Source organism: Panulirus ornatus, chromosome 11 (assembly GCF_036320965.1).
Source record: "Panulirus ornatus isolate Po-2019 chromosome 11, ASM3632096v1, whole genome shotgun sequence".
Taxonomy (NCBI): Eukaryota; Metazoa; Arthropoda; class Malacostraca; order Decapoda; family Palinuridae; genus Panulirus; species Panulirus ornatus.
In genome coordinates, this window is record NC_092234.1 from 56,752,894 (window position 1) to 56,773,518 (window position 20,625).

General features: G+C 39.4%; 1 protein-coding gene across 8 annotated transcripts in view; it reads left to right on the top strand.

The window, feature by feature from the left end:
* The window catches only part of Fas1 (fasciclin 1), a 541,608-nt gene that overhangs the window by 294,292 nt on the left and 226,691 nt on the right, over positions 1-20,625 (top strand). For 3 of the 8 annotated variants that reach the window (XM_071667100.1, XM_071667104.1, XM_071667101.1), the window contains exon 6: positions 976-1,014. The exons of the other annotated variants lie outside the window; for them this stretch is intronic. In XM_071667100.1, the coding sequence (XP_071523201.1) occupies positions 976-1,014 (39 nt within the window). The remainder of the gene's footprint in view (positions 1-975; positions 1,015-20,625) is intronic. 8 annotated transcript variants of the gene reach the window in all.

Genomic DNA, 20,625 nt, shown 5'->3' on the forward strand with positions numbered 1-20,625 from the left:
CTGTGGGGCCTGGATGTGGAAAGGGAGCTGTGGTTTCGGGCATTATTACATGACAGCTAGAGACTGAGTGTGAACGAATGGGGCCTTTGTTGTCTTTTCCTAGCACTACCTCGCACACGTGAAGGGGGAGGGGGATGGTATTCCATGTGTGGCGAGGTGGCGATGGGAATAAATAAAGGCAGACTGTATGAATTATGTACATGTGTATATATGTATATGTCTGTGTGTGTATATATATGTGTACATTGAGATGTATAGGTATGTATATTTGCGTGTGTGGACATGTATGTATATACATGTGTATGGGGGTGGGTTGGGCCATTTCTTTCATCTGTTTCCTTGCGCTACCTCGCAAACGTGGGAGAGAGCGACAAAGCAAAATAAATAAATAAATAATAATTCATACTGTCTGCCTTTATTCATTCCTTTATTCATATATGTGTATATGATTGGATGGGTTGTTCTTTGTCTGTTTCCTGGCGGCACCTTACTGATGCAAGAAACAGTGAGTAAGTATAATGAATAAATGAATAATAATTCTGTTACCAGTATGCTACAACCACTAGTTCTTTATTCTGGTGAAGTTGGGGCTTATGTCACTCGTTTTTTGGTCATTTTGTCATTCTTTTAGAATGTTCATTTATTTCATACCTGAAAAGTAGTTCTTAAACATAATTTTTCACTACCTAAGATGTGTATCAGTGTTTGGGAGACTCTTCTAATGAGAGTGCTAAGGCAAAAAAAAAAGATTTTGTATTAGCTATGATTCTTTTCCTTGTTTTATTAAACATTTTACCACCAGTTCATTTGTGATTTATGATCTGGGCAATTGGAATGCCTTACACTGGTGTTTTTTGCTGCTTTCAACCAATTTTGGTATATTTTGTGGTTTTGTCATACCAACAGCTTGAGATGCATTGTCTACTTCTAAATAGTCGGCTGAGAAAAGGCTATCCTGAATGATTCACTTTTCAGCTTGATGGTGCAGATGCTGCTCTCATTAACCCCATAACGGTGAGCAGCTGTTAATGTGTCAGACCTGTGCTCAAGTTCATCCAGTATTGTAACCATTTCGTTTAAGTTAAAGGTCTTGCTTACCCTCTTGGCAGGTTTACTTGTAGTATGGATACTTGCTAAATGTTTAAGCCTAGTAATAACTATTATTGTTATGGGAAAGGCACCTTGAGTGGATGGTATTACAGCTGAAGTATGGTGGAGAAAGTGTGATACAGTGGATGGATTTGATATGTAATTTGGCATGGAGACAAAGATGTTCCTAAGGATTAGGTGAAAGCTATTAATATTCCTCTGTTCAAAAGAAAAGGTGCTAATGATTTATGAAACAATTATAGGGGAATAAAATGTTAAGTATACCAAGAAAATTGTATGCAGGAGTGTTGCTTGATGGCATGATGGAAGTGACTGAATTCACCATGGAGGAGGAGCAAGGAGGTTTTAGGAAAGGTAGGGGATGTGTTGATCAGATTTTTATAGTGAAAATGACTGTGGAAAAGTATCTAGCAGAAGGTAACTGCATGCTGCTTTTAATGCTCTGAAGAAAGTGTATGACAGTTGAGTGGAATGTTTTGTGGGATGTGTTAAGGATACATGGGGTATGGGAACTGTTGGATGGTGTGAAAACCTTCTATAGAGTAGCAAATGCATGGGAAAGGATGGATGGAGAGTTGAGCGAAAGTTTCGGTATACATGTGAGTGAGGCAGGGGTATATGATGTCACTGTTTTTTTAAACATATATGTATATGGATGAAGTGATAAGAGACATAAAAGCAAAACTAAGGAAAGGGGATATGGAGTTGGAGTGTGGTGGTGAGGTATGATGGGTAGTAATAAGCCTATTTGCGGATGGTATTGTGATGTTTGCCAAGAGTTGCAGAGGGTTGCGTGTGTGTTGCATGAGGTGTGTAAGTACAGGCAAGTGATGGTGGTGTTTGAAGGGAAACAGGGTGAAAGTATAGATTTTGCAAAACCCTGTAGAGTGAAAGAGGAAAGTTTTCTAAACTGTTTTATAGATATGGGAGGAAAAAAGACTGGAAGAGATGAGAGAAGTTAAGTATTCAGGAGCTATCTTAGGTAAGTTTGGTGATATGGGAAGAAAGATAACAGGTTAATGGAATAATGAAGGGTAGAGGTGTAAATATGAAAATGAAAAGGATTAAGGGACAGCACAGTTCTCCTGACCCTGACTTTTGCAGCCAAAACATGGACACGGAATAAGTCAAAGAGGTTGAGAATCCAGGCTCTTGAAATGAGCTATTTGGGAGGAGCATGTGGTATGAGTAGATGGAATGAAGAAAAAAAATGAGGGGGATGTATGAGAGATGTGTTATGGAAGGGAATGCAAAGGATATGAATTTTGGAGTGGTAGAGTGGAAGAAACGTAATACTTTGAGGTTGTGTGGCATGTGGAAAGAATATAAGATGCTGAGTTTACAAGGAGAATGTATGATAGTACAGTTAAAGGAATTGTGAGAGGAAGAGTACCTGTGACAGGGGAAACAGAGTGGAAGAGTTCTGGAGGGAGAGAAATGGAATGGTGTATGCAGGGAAGCATATAGGGACAGGGATAAATAGAGACTTTTTTGCCATGGCCATCACCTTAATGAGAGTTCCCAGAGGGAATGGGCATCAGAGATATAGATAGATAACTGTTGTCATACATGGGCACAAGTATAGGATTGTATGCATGGCAGATGATGAATCGTTGTTCAGTGAATGCTAGCAGAGAACTGACCTTGTAGTTAGCATGGCATGAGCAGCAACAACACTGTAATGCCACGTAGGCTTGCAATGTATCACAGTGGCTCATGTTATGAGGGAGTAATTTAAGTGCTCATTCTATATCAAAAGTGTAACATCCATTCATGCTATATCCTGACACATTTGTACCTGTAATATGTTGTTTAGCTAATGGTGAGGGGCACACAAGCAGCCAGCTCCTAGGAGTAGAAACAAAAGTATTGCATAATTATAGAAGAGGGAAAGTGAACCAACATTGCAACAAAGGGTAAGTTGGTCTCATTGTGAGGTTAGACTGAGAATAAAAACCAAAGTATTACCTATAGAAGATGGAATGTGAACCATCATTGCAGCAAAGAGTGAGTGATTCCAGTTGTGAGGTTAGACTGGGAGACTGTCTGGTAAGTATGTAGAGCTAGAACCTCCTCAGCTGTGAGAGTAGTACTCCATACAAGGATGGGTCAGGCCTTTGTATAAGCAGAGCAGTTGTTTATAAGAGAAGAATTTACAGTATCTAATTAAGACTCCCAGTTTCTTAGAGTCAGACTTAACCATTTGTTTAATGTGAGGTTTCCAAGATAAGTTAGATGTTATGGTGATACCAAGTATGTTCATTGCATTAAGGGTTGGAAGTTGGAACTACAGATCCATTCTGAGATAGGAGAGTTGTGGATGGCTTTAGAGAAAGAGAGGAGCCGGAATTGAGTTCTGGTGATATTAAACTTAACCAGATTCCATCGACCTTGAGATATCCTGTTTAAATCTGAGTTTATAATTGAAGTTGTGTTGAGACAAGATGTGGATTGAGTTAGAAAAGATGAAGCAAAGTTGAAGGAAGTGGAAGAATGCAGTGTTCAGTCATCAGCATACAAGTTTATTTAGATATCTATTGGAGAAAGAAAATATTTGATAAAAAGTAGGAAGAGCTTAGAAGACAAGACAGAACCGTGAGGAACACCACTGTTGATTGGGAGATAGGAAGAGGTTGATCCATCAACTAAAAGGAGAGATTGATCAAAGAGGAAACAAAGGGGTGAAGAAAACCAAACAAGATGATCCTGATGCCGATGCCGTGTGCTGAAAAAGCCTTTGATGATGATGACCAAACATTGGTTAGGAAAGCATAATTCATGTGATTCTTAACTTGCAGAAGCCAAAGTGATGATTAGAGGGAAGAGTGTGAGATTTAAGATATTTCAGGGTATAGGAGTTGAGAAGGGGTTCTAAGACTTTTGAAATATTATAATTCAAAGTAACAAGGCAGTAGTTGGAAGGGTTAGAATGGCCCCCATTTTTTGGGATAGGATGTACCTATTCCTGTATCCATAAAGATGGAAAAGTTTTGGTTTGAAAACTGAAGTAGAACAGATGAGCAAGCACAGATGCAAGTTTGGAAGCACACTCTTTCAGTACATGGTAATGGATACCATCTGGTCGATATGCCTTGCATTTGTCCAGACATAAAAATGCTTTTTGAACAGTATGAAGAGAGATTACAAAGAGGAGCATATTATTAGTGAGAGGAGCATAGGGGTTTGGGGACTATTAGAGTCATCTGAAGTGAGTAGAGGAGGAGGGAGAACCAAAGAAAAGGTGCTTTGTCAATGGGAGAGACAGCCATAGTGCCAGTGAATTGGAAAAGTGAAGTAGAGGTGGTGTGACAGAAGTTGTTAGATATGCCTGTAGCTAAAGGCCAGAAAGGACTGTCAGTGGATGAAGAGGAGAGTTTGTTAGACTCCCTTTGGATAAAGAAATGCTTCACCACCCTCACACAAGACATACTTGCATTGACTATAGACAGTGATGAATACTGAATGGTAGTTGAAGGAAGGAGAGTTTTTCCAAGTTTGATACTTCATATGCCAGGTCTGTTGCCTATGTGGCCTCAGAACATGCATGATTGAACCAGATTGGAAAAAGGGGAACTCTGAAAGGAAAAGGGGATATATGCATTTATTTCCTCATCAATAACCTCTCCAATATGTTCAACAGAGACAGGAGCAGTACTAGAGGAAAGGCAGTAATCTACAAATCTACTCAAGGGAAGTCAAGGTAGAATTTTCACAAGATATTCCAGTTAGCATTATCAAGGTACAAAGATTTACATTTAAAAGGAGTGTTGGTCAATAGAGATACTTTAATGTGATCATTTACCAATTGGGGCTAAGATTGTGTTGCTACTGTATGAAGAATTAGACAAGAAAAACTGATCCAGAGTGTTAGGAAAGTGGTCATAGTGGTCAGGAATAAGTGTGGGATGGTTGATAATTTTTCTTTAGATTATTAAGAATGGGAGTGCTTTGATGTCTCCTAAGAAGAGGACCTCACCCTCAAGGTGAGAGGGTGTTAGCCTCTGCAGGAATTTAGATAATTGAAGAAAGTTATAAGATTTGCAGAGTTGGGAGAGCAATAGGCAAAATAAAAGAAAATAATAGTAACTGGGAGAAAAATCTTAAGCCACATGACATTGAAGTTTGGGGATTCAGAGTTCTCAAGGCAAGCAGCAGGTGTGCTGATCTTGGAATAAACACAGGCACCTTTGAAATGGAAACATAAGTGAATATTTTTGCTAAAGGTGTAAAACAGGTTAATGAGAATATCAGTAATTAGAGAGTTGGGTTATAGAGAGAAGTCAGATATTAGGTGTAGTTAAATGATGATGAACAGAAGAGAGGGATTAGAAAGACCACAGATATTGGTGAAAGGAATGGAAAACAAATGAGGTGTATTAGAGGTATTATGGTTGTAGGAATACCTGATTATTTGCTCAGTTGTGCAGTGATTTAGCAGCAGAGTCTGAAACACTACTGTTTTGCACTAAAGTGTGCTGGCTCTCTAGAGTGCAGCATTTTAGTTTGCTTGTGTGAGCAAAGAGAAGAGGTGAGATGTTTCTTGAAGCTGAAGAAAATGGCTACCTTACCACCTGTAATTCAAAGAAAGTTAGTCTGTTATTGGCTTACTTTTCAGGTATTTTTGTTTTTGTAATGTTTTCCACCTTAAGGTACAAGGTAGACACATTGTCTGGAATTCAGTTTTGCCAGGAACCCCTTTCCCATTGCAGTCAAGGATACCCCGGAAGCCTTACAGGAGAAATTTCTTAAACTGAAGTTTGATTCTTTAGCAAAACATGACTTTACCGATCTTACTTTGGAGAAGTTTTGAATGAAGCACCTACCAATGTTATAGAATGTAAGCCTGTAAGCCTTTCAATTCATTATCCCCTTTTCTTCAATGTATCTATGAGGGGTAGGATTTTCAGTGCTGGTTTTGACTGAAACAAAGCAGTCAGACAAGCTTTATATGGAGAGCCATCTTCAATGCGCATTCAGCCAGGCATCCTTAAATATAGCAATACTTGTAATTTAAGAAATAAAAATACCACCCATCTCACTAAAAAGCCCTTGCTTGTGATACCTCTTTGAATATTATCTGCACTATTTTACACATCTGGTTGCATGTGTAATGTTATATGGAATTATAAGATTTTTTTTTTATATTGATTCCTCATTTAATAAGCTGTAATGATATTCAATATACTTAAACATCTACAGATTACAGGCAGCCATTAAGGGAGCATGGGGCAAAGCAGTTTTAAGAACCATCAGTTCTATTTTTCAGTGTTGCCATGTCTTTGTTTTAAGTGTGTTTCATTAAGCTCCTGAATACTGACATATTTTCATCATTGTATTGATTGTGGATAGTTAGGAATAATTAGGATGGATTTTCTTAACCACCAAGTATGGTAACTACTTTTAATAGTGTTTGTTTGCACCACAATGAGCAATGTTGACCCATTGTACATTAGATTATTCCTTCTCTTATTTATTTTTAGTGATCCAAAATCTACCAAGGCCCCCAGAGTGTTCTTTCCCCTTACCTGCAAAATTGGTATCAGTCCTAGCTCATTTCCGTTATTAAAATAAATATCTTTTATGTGGTGAAATGCTCTTGGGGCCCCATTTCTTGAACTTTTTCTGCTATTATACAGCCTTTGAAACTAAAGCATGCTGTCCACATTCACTGTTTCATAGCTAAGTTTATTCCATTCATCTACTACTTTTATACTAAGAATGTTTCTTATTGCATTCTTTTTAACAAGTTTCTTGCGTAATTTCATGTGATAGCCCCTAGTTGTTTTATTCTTGCATCTCTCAAAGAACTGTTAACTGGCTACATCATTTTTATCTGAGCTAAAATTTAAAGATTGTTATCAGTGCACCCCTTACTTTTTTTCTGCTTATGTGTGGGCAAATTTAAAAGTTTTCAAGCCTTACCCTGTAACAAAGTTCCTTTGATTCTGGTATTATCTTTCTTGCCCTCCTTTGGACTGGCTGTATTAAACCTTTGTGCTTCTTTAGGTGCATTGACCAAACTTGAGAAGCATATTCCAGTTTTGACCTTATGCAGGAGTTGAACAGCCTGCTGAATATTTCCTTGAACATGAACTAGAATGCAGTTCTTTTATTTGTCAGAAGACAGTTAGTCCCTAAAACTATTTAAGGTCTCTTGCCTTTCCTTGTAACTCAGCTCCCTCACTAAAACTTCTTAAGGTCTCTTGCCTTTCCTTGTAACTCAGCTCCCTTCATTTTGGTAGCAATCCACCCACTCTTTTTTTCCAAGACTGAGCCCACTCTCGTAGAAATTTAAGGAGTTCGTTACGCACGATCTCCTTTCCCTGAAGCCATTGATTTTGTTTTCTGTATTAATCCCTCTAATCCTAGTATATTCACTGATGTACTGGTTATAGGAATTTTTTTTGTATGCATCCTAAAATCTTGTGTCTTCATGACTCTTCCATCATGGGAATCCAAATTCCCTTAAATTCCCTCTTTTCATTGAAATCTCCCATTACCACTACTTCCCCATCATAGAGAAGTGCATATTTGACTGCTTCATATACTAACCTGATTGTTCCTTCATTTTTATCACTGTATATTTGTTCTGGAAGGTTGAAGTTCTTTGTAGTAGTATATGATATCATCACCACCATGCACCCCTTTCCTACAGTTACTTGTCCCATTATATACTGTCTGAATGGGTCATCTTCCTCTGTTTCCTGAAACTTAAGGCTATCTCTTATTAGGAGGGTCAAGGTTATCTCTTATTAGGAGGGTCAATTCACCTCCTCTGTCTTCTCATTTCTTCTTTACTGCCATATACCTTTGTAGACAAAACAGATGAGACTTTAGCTCTAGTAAGCTTTGTTTTAACAACTCCATCAATGTCAGGTGCATTTTACCTCACACAGTCTGTAAATTCTCACTCTTTATCATCTGGTACTAATCCATCAGCATTAGTATAGAGTAATTTCAGTCTTATATTATCATCATCTTACATTCCTGACCTCTCTGTGGTGCCAGTGGGGCTGCTCTGTCTTCTTGCATCTTTTGATGTCCCCCAGATTTTGCCTTCTGGCTGTAATATGCTTTCCTTCCTTTACAGGAATCCCTTGGTCTATCATATTTTAGCCTATCTAAGTACATCATAGCTAGATGACTTCAATTCAAACTCATCCTTACCTGATTATCCCCCTACACTTGCATGTAACTGCTAATTCTTCTCCTTTCTTTTATTATAGAAATTGCTTCCATTAGTTCTGTAGCCTCCACTAATCTTTTAATGAGCATTCCTTGCTTCTCTCCCTTCTTCTTTAAAATAATTAATTATTTATGGATGTCAAGCTATTAGAGTTGCACTCTGCCAGTGGTTTGTTAAGGGTGAGGAACTAAAGGCTTTTTCTCCTTTTTATCAGTGATTTCCTCTCATCCACAAATAAGCAAGTGCACTCATATGCTGACAACTCAACACTTCATTCTGCTCCTTCTCTCACTTGATCTGCATCTTGTCTTGACACAACTTCCTTATTAGATTTAGACTTAGACAGGAGATATATATATATATATATTTTTTTTTTTTTTTTTTTTTTTTGCTTTGTCGCTTTCTCCCGCGTTTGCGAGGTAGCGCAAGGAAACAGACGAAAGAAATGGCCCAACCCACCCCCATACACATGTATATACATACGTCCACACACGCAAATATACATACCTACACAGCTTTCCATGGTTTACCCCAGACGCTTCACATGCCCCGATTCAATCCACTGACAGCACGTCAACCCCGGTATACCACATCGATCCAATTCACTCTATTCCTTGCCCTCCTTTCACCCTCCTGCATGTTCAGGCCCCGATCACACAAAATCTCTTTCACTCCATCTTTCCACCGCCAATTTGGTCTCCCTCTTCTCCTCGTTCCCTCCACCTCCGACACATATATCCTCTTGGTCAATCTTTCCTCACTCATTCTCTCCATGTGCCCAAACCATTTCAAAACACCCTCTTCTGCTCTCTCAACCACGCTCTTTTTATTTCCACACATCTCTCTTACCCTTACGTTACTTACTCGATCAAACCACCTCACACCACACATTGTCCTCAAACATCTCATTTCCAGCACATCCATCCTCCTGCGCACAACTCTATCCATAGCCCATGCCTCGCAACCATACAACATTGTTGGAACCACTATTCCTTCAAACATACCCATTTTTGCTTTCCGAGATAATGTTCTCGACTTCCACACATTCTTCAAGGCTCCCAGCATTTTCGCCCCCTCCCCCACCCTATGATCCACTTCCGCTTCCATGGTTCAGATTGGGGAAGAGCAGTGTGGTTTCAGAAGTGGTAGAGGATGTGTGGATCAGGTGTTTGCTTTGAAGAATGTATGTGAGAAATACTTAGAAAAGCAAATGGATTTGTATGTAGCATTTATGGATCTGGAGAAGGCATATGATAGAGTTGATAGAGATGCTCTGTGGAAGGTATTAAGAATATATGGTGTGGGAGGCAAGTTGTTAGAAGCAGTGAAAAGTTTTTATCGAGGATGTAAGGCATGTGTACGTGTAGGAAGATAGGAAAGTGATTGGTTCTCAGTGAATGTAGGTTTGCGGCAGGGGTGTGTGATGTCTCCATGGTTGTTTAATTTGTTTATGGATGGGGTTGTTAGGGAGGTGAATGCAAGAGTTTTGGAAAGAGGGGCAAGTATGAAGTCTGTTGGGGATGAGAGAGCTTGGGAAGTGAGTCAGTTGTTGTTCGCTGATGATACAGCGCTGATGGCTGATTCATGTAAGAAACTGCAGAAGCTGGTGACTGAGTTTGGTAAAGTGTGTGAAAGAAGAAAGTTAAGAGTAAATGTGAATAAGAGCAAGGTTATTAGGTACAGTAGGGTTGAGGGTCAAGTCAATTGGGAGGTAAGTTTGAATGGAGAAAAGCTGGAGGAAGTGAAGTGTTTTAGATATCTGGGAGTGGATCTGGCAGCGGATGGAACCATGGAAGTGGAAGTGAATCATAGGGTGGGGGAGGGGGCGAAAATTCTGGGAGCCTTGAAGAATGTTTGGAAGTCAAGAACATTATCTCGGAAAGCAAAAATGGGTATGTTTGAAGGAATAGTGGTTCCAACAATGTTGTATGGTTGCAAGGCGTGGGCTATGGATAGAGTTGTGCGCAGGAGGGTGGATGTGCTGGAAATGAGATGTTTTGAGGACAATATGTGGTGTGAGGTGGTTTGATCGAGTAAATAATGTAAGGGTGAGAGAGATGTGTGGAAATAAAAAGAGTGTGGTTGAGAGAGCAGAAGAGGGTGTTTTGAAATGGTTTGGGCACATGGAGAGAATGAGCGGGGAAAGATTGACCAAGAGGATATATGTGTCAGAGGTGGAGGGAACGAGGAGAAGTGGGAGACCAAATTAGAGATGGAAAGATGGAGTGAAAAAGATTTTGAGTGATCGGGGCCTGAACATGCAGGAGGGTCAAAGGCGTGCAAGGAATAGAGTGAATTGGAACGATGTGGTATACCAGGGTCGACGTGCTGTCAATGGATTGAACCAGGGCATGTGAAGCGTCTGGGGTAAACCATGCAAAGTGTGTGGGGCCTGGATGTGGAAAGGGAGCTGTGGTTTCGGTGCATTATTACATGACAGCTAGAGACTGAGTGTGAACGAATGGGGCCTTTGGTGTTTTTCCTAGCGCTACCTCGCACACATGAGGGGGGAGGGGGTTGTTATTCCATGTGTGGCAAGGTGGCGATGGGAACAAATAAAGGCAGACAGTATGAATTATGTACATGTGTATATATGTATATGTCTGTGTGTGTATATATATGTGTACATTGAGATGTATAGGTATGTATATTGTGCATGGGTGGACATGTATGTATATACATGTGTATGTAGGCGGGTTGGGCCATTCTCTCGTCTGTTTCCTTGCGCTACCTCGCTAACGCGGGAGACAGCGACAAAGCAAAATAAAAATAAGTATATATATATATATATATATATATATATATATATATATATATATATATATATAGATATGTGGGTAGACAAAATCTAGTTACGTGTAATGCCTGTAAGACCCAGTTTTTACCCATCTCTCTTTAGAAAACTCCCCACAGCTCTTGTCTCTCCTTTGTCGTTTCTGTAATTCCACTTCTTGAATCAGTGAACATACTTGGTATTACTGTAACATCCTCTCTTTCTTGGAAACCCCACATTATGGAAATAGCTAAGTCTGCCTCTAAGAAACTAGGAGTCTTGTTCAGATGTTGAAATTTCTTTTTTGTTCTGAAAAGTTGCTCTGTTTTATACAAAGAATTGATGTGTCTTTGTATGGAGTACTGGTCTTACATCTAAGGAGGTTCTAGCTCTGCATCCTTGCTTGAAAGAGTAAAGTCAAAAGCGGTCTGACTCATAAACTCTCCCAGGCCAACTTCAAAACTTGAGAGAAAAAAGTCTTCATATATTTTTCCTTTTAGTTTCAGTACTTTCCAAGCCCTCTTACCTTTTGCCTTTTCATGATGCTGGGGCTGTAATGTCCTCCCTTGTTAATATATTTTTAAACTTTTGATTTAGCTCCTCACATATCATTTTGTCCTTTATAACTCCATCTGCAATCCTTATCCTGGTGATCTACCCTTTAACTAACAATTACTACTAATGAATTCATGGAAAAAGATTTGATTTTTCTCCTGTCTTGTTCACAATATTCTTTTCAAAACTTCTTTTCTCCTCTCAGGGGCAGATCAGAACTTTCTTATGTTGGAAGCCACTTGATTGGGTTGGCCCATGCACTGATCCAGAGCCAAAATAAAAGGATTGCCCAGAATGTTGTTGCAGTGTTACATAACGATATCATTATTTTCTCTTCATTGTACTTATAAGAAGCATTATTTCGTGTAACACAGCTGTCAATATATCTTTTGTTAGACACTAAAAGATTCAAATAACACCCACAAATATTTCATGTAGAACAATTTTGCAGACTATCCCTTAGCGATGGGAGATGAAGGGTGGGGGAGGAAATTAGAGGAGGATATATACTAGCCATGTACTATGTACCATGATAGGATTGACAAAGATGCTCTGTGGGAGGTCTTAAGAATATAAAGTGAAGAAGGAAAGCTGCTAGAAGCAATGAGAATTTTTTATCAAGGGTGTAAGACTTGTGTACAAGTTGGAATGGAGGAGAGTGAATGGTTTCATGTGAAGACTGGTCTCCAGCATGGGTGTCTGATGTTAGGTTGTTCTATTTGTATATGGATGGGGTGTTGAGGGAGGTAAATGTAAGAATCTTAGAAAGAGGGTTGAGTGTGCAGTCTGTAAGGGATGAGAGGGCCTGGGAAGTGAGTCACTTGTTGTTGGCTGATGATACAGTGCTGGTGGTGGATTTGAGTGAGAACCTATAAAAGTAGATGATTGAGTTTAGAAAAGCTTGTGAATGGAGAAAGCTGAGTGATTGTGAATAAAAGCAAGGTTTTTAGGATTAGCAGGGTTGAGAGACAAGTTAGTTGGGGTGCGAGTTTGAATGGAGTAAAGTTGGAGGAAGTAAAGTGTTTTAGAAATCTTTGAGTGGACATGGTAGCAAATGAAACCATGGAAGTGGAAGTGAGTCATAGGATGAGGGAGGGGGTGAAGGTCCTGGTGAATGTGTGGAAAGAGAGAATGTTTTCTAGGAGGGCAGAAATAGGTATGTTTGAAGGAAAAGTAGCCCCAACAATATTATATGGATGCAAGGTATGTGTTATCGATTAAGACTGTGTAGAGGAGGGTGGATGTGTTGGAAATGAAATATTTGAGGACAATGAGTGATGAGCCGTGGTCAGACTGACTACGTACTGAATGGGTAAGAGAGGGGTGTGGCAATAAAAAGAGTGTGCTTAAGAGAGCAGAAAAGGCTGTACTGAAATGGTTTGGACACATGGAGAGAATGAGTGAGGAAAGATTGACAAAGAAGATATATTTGTTTGAAATGGAGATGGAAGGATGAAGTGAAAAAGATTTTGAGTGATTGGGGCCTAAACATGCAGGAGGGTGAAAGATATGCATGGGATAGAATGGATTAGAACAATGTAATATACTGTCAGTGGACTGAATCAGGGCAGGTGAAGCGTCTGGGGTAAATCATGGAAAGGTCTGTGAGGACTGTACATGGCTAGGGAGCTGTGGTTTCAATGCATTACACATGACAGCTAGAGAATGGATGTGATAGATTGTGGCCTTTCTTCATCTCTTTGTGGCACCACCTCACAAACACAGAAAAAGGCAATCAGGTATGACAAAGAATATACATATCCAAACAGTGATGTTATCAGTTGCCATCATAATCATGTAAAGAGGACATCTCATGAATTAAAGCCAATGAAAAAAAATGAAATCCAGCAAACTTCAAACAATAGTAGGAATGAACATTTCCTTAACGAGGCGAAGTCCATCCCCACCACACACACTTGCAAAGTGGTTGGACAAAACAGTTAAGGTGGTGATCCCTCTTTTTATGGAGATTTTGGAAGGTCTACAGCTCCTGAAGCCTATTATGTATAAGTAAAAGTGGGAGTATAGAGTATTAAGGGTCCCCTGAATGTACATGCATTAGATATTCAGTTTGAAAGTACCAAATTTTATAAGTTTAAATGGGGTTTGAAAGTAGAAGCTTCCCAGGTTCAAATTGAACAAAGGAGTGTTTCCAACTTGAATGAATAAAGATCTTTTCTTTATTCTATGTCCCTGTTTAAAGAGACCTAGTTTGTGAGACAGGGACAGTATTACTCTATGGGATAATATAAAGAACTCTTGCTCTGCCTGATATGGAAATGAATGGTATGGAATTTTGTCATGGGAATATACCACAACCAGCCAGTTAAAATGAGATGGCAAAGAGATGAGAGGTAAAGGAAAGAAAAAAAAATCCTAAACATGAAGCTACCAGACTCCAAATGTTTAGGGATGATATGGAAACTTGAGTTACGTAAATTGACAAAGCAGCTCAAGGACCATGAAGGAAGTTATATGACTAAAGTAGAACAGAAACAATTTAAGGAAGGGGATCCAGGTGATACCATATCAAAGGCAAAGTCTGATAGAGGCTGTGCAGTCAGAGGAAATATCTAATGATGATATTAGACAAGAAATTACAGGAGCATTATCAGGAGACTTTCAAGCAGAGGAAAGGATAGAATCTAATGTGAAACTACTGGAATGATACTGAAAGCTGATCAAGTAGAAAAAAACACAAAACATGCACACACAGACTGATGAATGTAGATAGCAGGGAAGATTAGGATAAACTTTGGAAGCAGATCAACAGAGTATTAAGAGTGAAGAAGAGATAGAGACCTTGGGAGATACAGACAGAGGTATGCAAGATATTGAGGAAAGAGGTTGAAACAGTATCATTCTCTATCAGCAATGAAACAATCAAGGAAATGTATGGGCTAATTGTTGGAAGGTTTAGAAAAGTACAGGGTTAGTGCACTTGATATTATTGGAGTCATGGTAACTAAGCATACCAAAGAGATAAACTCTTACCTGTTCTGCCCCAAGGGGTAAAGGATAGCAAGAAAGGAAAGGGAAAGTTAAGTAAGGGGAGGAATAGCTCTCTTAATAAAAGACAGCTTGAAGTTTCAGCAAATAGTGGAGGATGGCCCTTTCAGACAATACATGATAAGTGTAAGTGTTGGGAAGAATAACAGTATGGTGTTATTGGTATGTAATCCTCAAAAGAATTGCAATGAAGGAACAATCTAGATGGTAAATGAAACAGTGAAACACTTCTTAGAGATGGTAAACTAATGATAATGGGGGATTTCAATTATAAAGAGATAGACTCAGGGAATTTAGATTCTCATGATGATAGGGACTCATGGGACAAGTTTTTATTGTGTATATAGGAAAATATTCTGCTCCAGTATATCATGGAGCTTACTAGGATAAGAGGGACTGATACATCATTACTCATGCTAGCATGGATGTTGAGAAATCGTATGTGATACACCAGTTAGAAGAAGTGATCATGTAAGGCTCAAGTTTGTATATGTGGTAAAAGAGGACACAGAAAGAGCAGTAGATAAAGAGGAGACATAATCGTGGAAAGTACACGTACCTCAATAAGATTCCTAGTGTGATGTATATTGGGAAATGTTATTGAGTAGCCTGGAACTAAGGCATTGTGTTGAGAGGTTCTTTGAAATTTATAGAGTAAAGTCATTTGTACCTCAAACCTTAGTTTTTGAGGGAATGATGAAAAAGAGGAAGGAATGGTTGAATAAAAGATGTCATAAAGCAAAGGAGCTTCAAGATGTGCATTGGTGGAGATACAGATGGCACTCTAGCCAGCTAGTATTGGTAAGGTATAAGAGAGCACAGAACGAGTATATCAGGGTAAGAAAAGAGGAACAAAGAAATTTTGAAAATAATATTGTGGACAAGGCAGCTAAAAATCCAAAATAATTCCGTAAATTTATCATGTGCAAAGTGAGAGGGTTGGGGAGAATGATTTGGTAAACAGAGAAGAGGTAGTGAGAACTTTGTGGAAATTTATTAAAAAATGGGGTGACTGTGTTGTTGACTGGTTAGTGAGGATATTCAGTGTATGTATGGCTTATGGTGAAGTGCCTGAGGATTGGCGGAATGCGTGCATAGTGCCATTGTACAAAGGCAGAGGGGATAAAGGTGAGTGTTCTAATTACAGAGGTATAAGTTTGTGGGGTATTCCTGGGAAATTATATGGGAGGGCATTGATTGCGAGGGTCAAGGCATGTACAGAGCATCAGATTGGGGAAGAGCAGTGTGGTTTCAGAAGTGATAGAGGATATGTGGATCAGGTGCTTGCTTTGAAGAATGTGTGTGAGAAATACTTAGAAAAACAAATGGATTTGTAATTAGCATTTATGGATCTGGAGAAGGCATATGATAGAGTTGATAGAGATGCTCTGTGGAAGGTGTATTAAATGTATATGGTGTGGGAGGCAAGTTGCTAGAAGCATAAGTTTTAAGAGGTTTTATAGTGAAGAGTGTAAAGAGATGGGACCCCATGAGTGTAAAACTCCCTCCCCATGCAGTACAAATAGGTAATTATGAATAGATAGATTTTATTCTCCCTGTAGCTCATACTTTACCTTGTCATGTTCATTCCTTTTACTCTTGTCCTTTTCATACACTGGTTGGCTTCCTCTACTTCTCCTACACTAATTGGCTCCCTCTCTTATACTTTTAATAATACTGGTTGGCTAATGTGCTGCTTAAATCTCCTCCATATTTCATCCCTGTGCTTTTTGCTTTCTGACTCCTTTTATTTCCTGATTTTACCTCAATTTTTGAAGCTAAAGGTGTTCATCCTCCTTCCAGTGATCAGTATATTGGCTATGGAACTCCATTTCCCAGTTTATCTTTTAAAGATATTGTTCAGCACTGAATAGTATTTATGAGTATATCTCCTCTTCAGTTCTGGTTTTTACTTTGAATTCCATTGTATTATCTCATTTTTGTATGTTGATGTATATCTAAAATTTTCAGGGCCTGTGTCACTGTACTTAAAGATAAGATCTACCTTTTCTGATTCTTTTATGGTTAATGACATGCTAATAGTCGAAATTTTCCTTTGCATGCTTTGAGAATTTCTCTCTAAATGGCTGTCTATCTTTTTATGAGAATAGAAATTGTTTATTTGTAGAAAATTTAGATCTCATATATTGATTGCTAGGACCATAACATCTTTGATGATGCAGATTTTTCTACCGTATTGATTGGTCTTTCATTGTTTTCATTCAATATTTTTCTATTTAATTGCTGTTTTTTGGAAGATTAGAAACTATCAACACCTTTCTGCAAGTGTTTCCTACAGTCAGTCTTCCCATAGTGCACTGTTTGACTTAATGTTATGCCTAACTAAGAAATCCAATCCTGTCCCAGACGGATTAGGGGAGATCGTGCCTTTTAGTAAATTTCTCATACACAGCTCATTTTTCGTAACTAGATTTTCTTGAGTGTTATGTGCTAGTCCAGCCATTTTGTGAAATGGTTGGAGCAGTAAATAGAATTAGTAGATAGGAGCATTAGGAAGAAACATTAGGTAGAAGTAGTAGGTAGGGACATTAGGCAGGAGCATTAGGTAGAAGTAGTCAGTAGGAACATTGGGTAGGAGCCTCTGCAAACACTTCACAAGGCTTGCCCTTTGCCAGTGGCCATTAAGGTTGAGGCACTAGAGGCTAAGAAGCAACACTGAAGTTCTTATTTTGGAGACTCTATTGCCATGGTCATCCCCTTGAAGTTCCAAATTGGAACAGGCATCTGAGATATAGAGATAGATAATATCTTGATAATATATGATTGTTTTTTCTGATTCTGTCCTTGAACTCAATTTTTTTTTTTTTGATGTACTGCCAGGCTATCTGCACTCATGTATGATTTTTTCATACTAGATTGCCATTACTCATTAGCAAGGTAGCACCAGGAACAGATGAAGAAATGCTGCATCTGCTCACATCCATTCTCTAGCTGTCTTGTGTAATGCACCAAAACCACAGCACCCTATCCACGACCAGGCCCCACAGACCATTCTGTGGTTTACCTTGGACACTTCATATACCCTGGCTCAGTCAATTGACAGCATGTCATCCTTAGTATACCACATTGTTCCAATTTACTGTATCCCATGCATGCCTTCCATCCTCATGCATGTTCAGGCCATGATCACTAAAAATCTTTTTCATTCCATTCTTTCATTTCCAATTTAGTCTCCTCATTGTCCTTGTTCCCTCTACTTCTGACATATATATCTTCTTTGTCAACCTTTCATCACTAATTCTCTTCCTATGTCCATACTATATTGACACACTCTCTTCAGCTCTCTCAACCACGCTTTATTTGTTACCATGCTTCTCTCATAGCCCATCATTACTTAGTCCAGTCACTTCACACTATATATTGTCCTCAAACATTTCATTTCCATCACATCCACCCTCCTCTGAACAGCCTTATCCGTAGCCAATGGCTCACATATAAAATTATTGGGACTACTATGCTTTCAAGCATACACATTTATGGCCTACCGGATAATACTCTCTCTTTTCACATGTTCTTCAGCACTTCCAGAACCTTTGTCCCTTCACCCACCATATGACTCACTTCTGCTCCCATGGTTCCTTTCATTACCATGTCCACTCCCAGATATCTGAATCACTTCACATCCTTAAATATTCTCCATTCAGACTCACATCCCAGCTAACCTGTCCCTCAACCTTGCTTAATGTAATAACCTTGCTTTTATTCACCTTTTATCTCAACTTCGTCCTTTCACACACACTTCCAAATTTAGTCACCGACTTATGCAGTTTCTCACTCAAATCTGTCACCATTGCTGTATCATCAGCTAACAGCAACTGATTCACATCAGCAAACAACATAGGACTCACTTCTCAGGCTCTTTCATCCCCCACAAACTGCAGTCTTTCCCTTCTCCCCAAGACTCTTGCATTTACCTCCCTCACCACCCCATCCATATACAAATTAAACTGTCATGACATCACACACCCCTGCTGCAGACCAACCTTCATTTCGAACCATTTACTCTCCTCTCTTCCTACTTGTACACATTCCTTACACCCTTGATAAAAGTTTCTTACTACTTTTAATAGCTTTCCTCCCACACCATACATTCTTAAGACCTTCACAAGGCATCTCTATCAACTCAATAACTTGCTTTGTCTGGATTCATAAATGCCACATACAAATCCATCTATTTTTCATTTTTTTCATACATTCTTTAAAGCAAACACTTGATCCATACACATCCTCTGCCACTTCTGACACCACATTGCTCCTCTCCAGTCTGATACTCTATACATGCCTTCACACACTCACTCACTATCCTCCCATACAACCTGCCAGGTACACTCAAAAGCCTTAAACCTCATTAGTTTGAACACTGACCTTTATCCCCCTTGCCTTTATACAATGACATTATACATGCATTCTGCTAATCCTCAGGCACCTCACCATGATCCCATGGTGTTGTGGTTAGTTTTCCTAACCGTGATGCATTCATGGGCCACCCAGGTTTGAGATCATAGGTTCGAATCCTGGCTGCAGCAGTCAGCACTCAGCTGTTCATCCACCCCTAGCGGTTGGTTAATAAAATGGTCCATGGCTCACTCTAGGGTAAGTTTCAATGGAAAAAAAACTGGAGGAAGTGAAGTGTTTTAGATATCTGGGAGTGGATTTAGCAGTGGATGGAACCATGGAAGCGGGAGTGAGTCACAGGGTGGGGAAGAGGCGAAGTTTCTGGGAGCGTTGAAGAATGTGTATAAGGCGAGTACGTTATCTGAGAGAGCAAAAATGGGTATATTTGAAGGAATAGTGGTTCCAACAATGTTATATGGTTGCGAGGGATGGGCTGTAGATAGGGTTGTGCTGAGGGTGGATGTGTTGGAAATGAAATGTTTGAGGACAATGTGGTGCGAGGTGGTTTGATAGAGTAAGTAATGAAAGGATAAGAGAGATGTGTTGTAATAAAAAGAGTGTGGTTGAGAGTGCAGAAGAGGGTTTATTAAAATGGTTTGGTCTCATGGAGAGAATGAGTGAGAAAGATTGATAAAGAAGATATATGTTTCAGAGGTGGACAGAACGATGAGAAGTGGGAGACCAAATAGGAGGTGGAAGGATGGAGTGAAAAAGATTTTGAGTGATCAGGGCCTGAACATACAGGAGGGTGAAAGGTGTGCAAGGAATAGAGCGAACTGGAACACTGTGGTATACTGGGGTCGACATGCTGTCAGTGGATTGAACCAGGGCATGTGAAGTGTCTGTTGTAAACCATAGAAAGTTTTGTGGAGCCTGGATGTGGAAAGAAAGCTGTGGTTTAGGTGCATTACACATGACAGCTAGAAACTGAGTGTGAAAGAATGTGGCCTTTCTTGTCTTTTCTTACCACTACCTTGCATGCGTGAGGGGGGAAGGGGGTGCCATTTCATGTGTAGCGGGGTGGCGATGGAAATGGATGAAGGCAGCAAGCATGAATATGTACATGTGTATATGTCTATGTATGTATATGTACGTTGAAATGTATAGATATGTATATGTGTGTGTGTGGGCATTTATGTGTATACATGAGTATGTGGGGGGTTGGGCCATTCTTTCGTCTGTTTCCTTGCAGTACCTCGCTAATGTGGGAGACAGTGACTAAGTATAATATAATATATATCAATTTTATTTGTATTATACTTTGTCGTTGTCTCCCACGTTAGCAAGGTAATGCAAGGAAACAGACGAAAGCATTGTATTGGTATTGATTGAGAGGGGTAAAGGCATGTACAGAGCATCAGATTGAAGAAGAGCAGTGTGGTTTCAGAAGTGGTAGAGGATGTGTGGATCAGGTGTTTGCTTTGAAGAATTATGTGAGAAATACTTAGAAAAACAGATGGATTTGTATGTAGCATTTATGGATCTGGAGAAGGCATATGATAGGGTTGATAGAGATGCTTTGTGGAAGGTATTAAGAGTATATGGTGTGGGAGTTAAGTTGCTAGAAGCAGTGAAA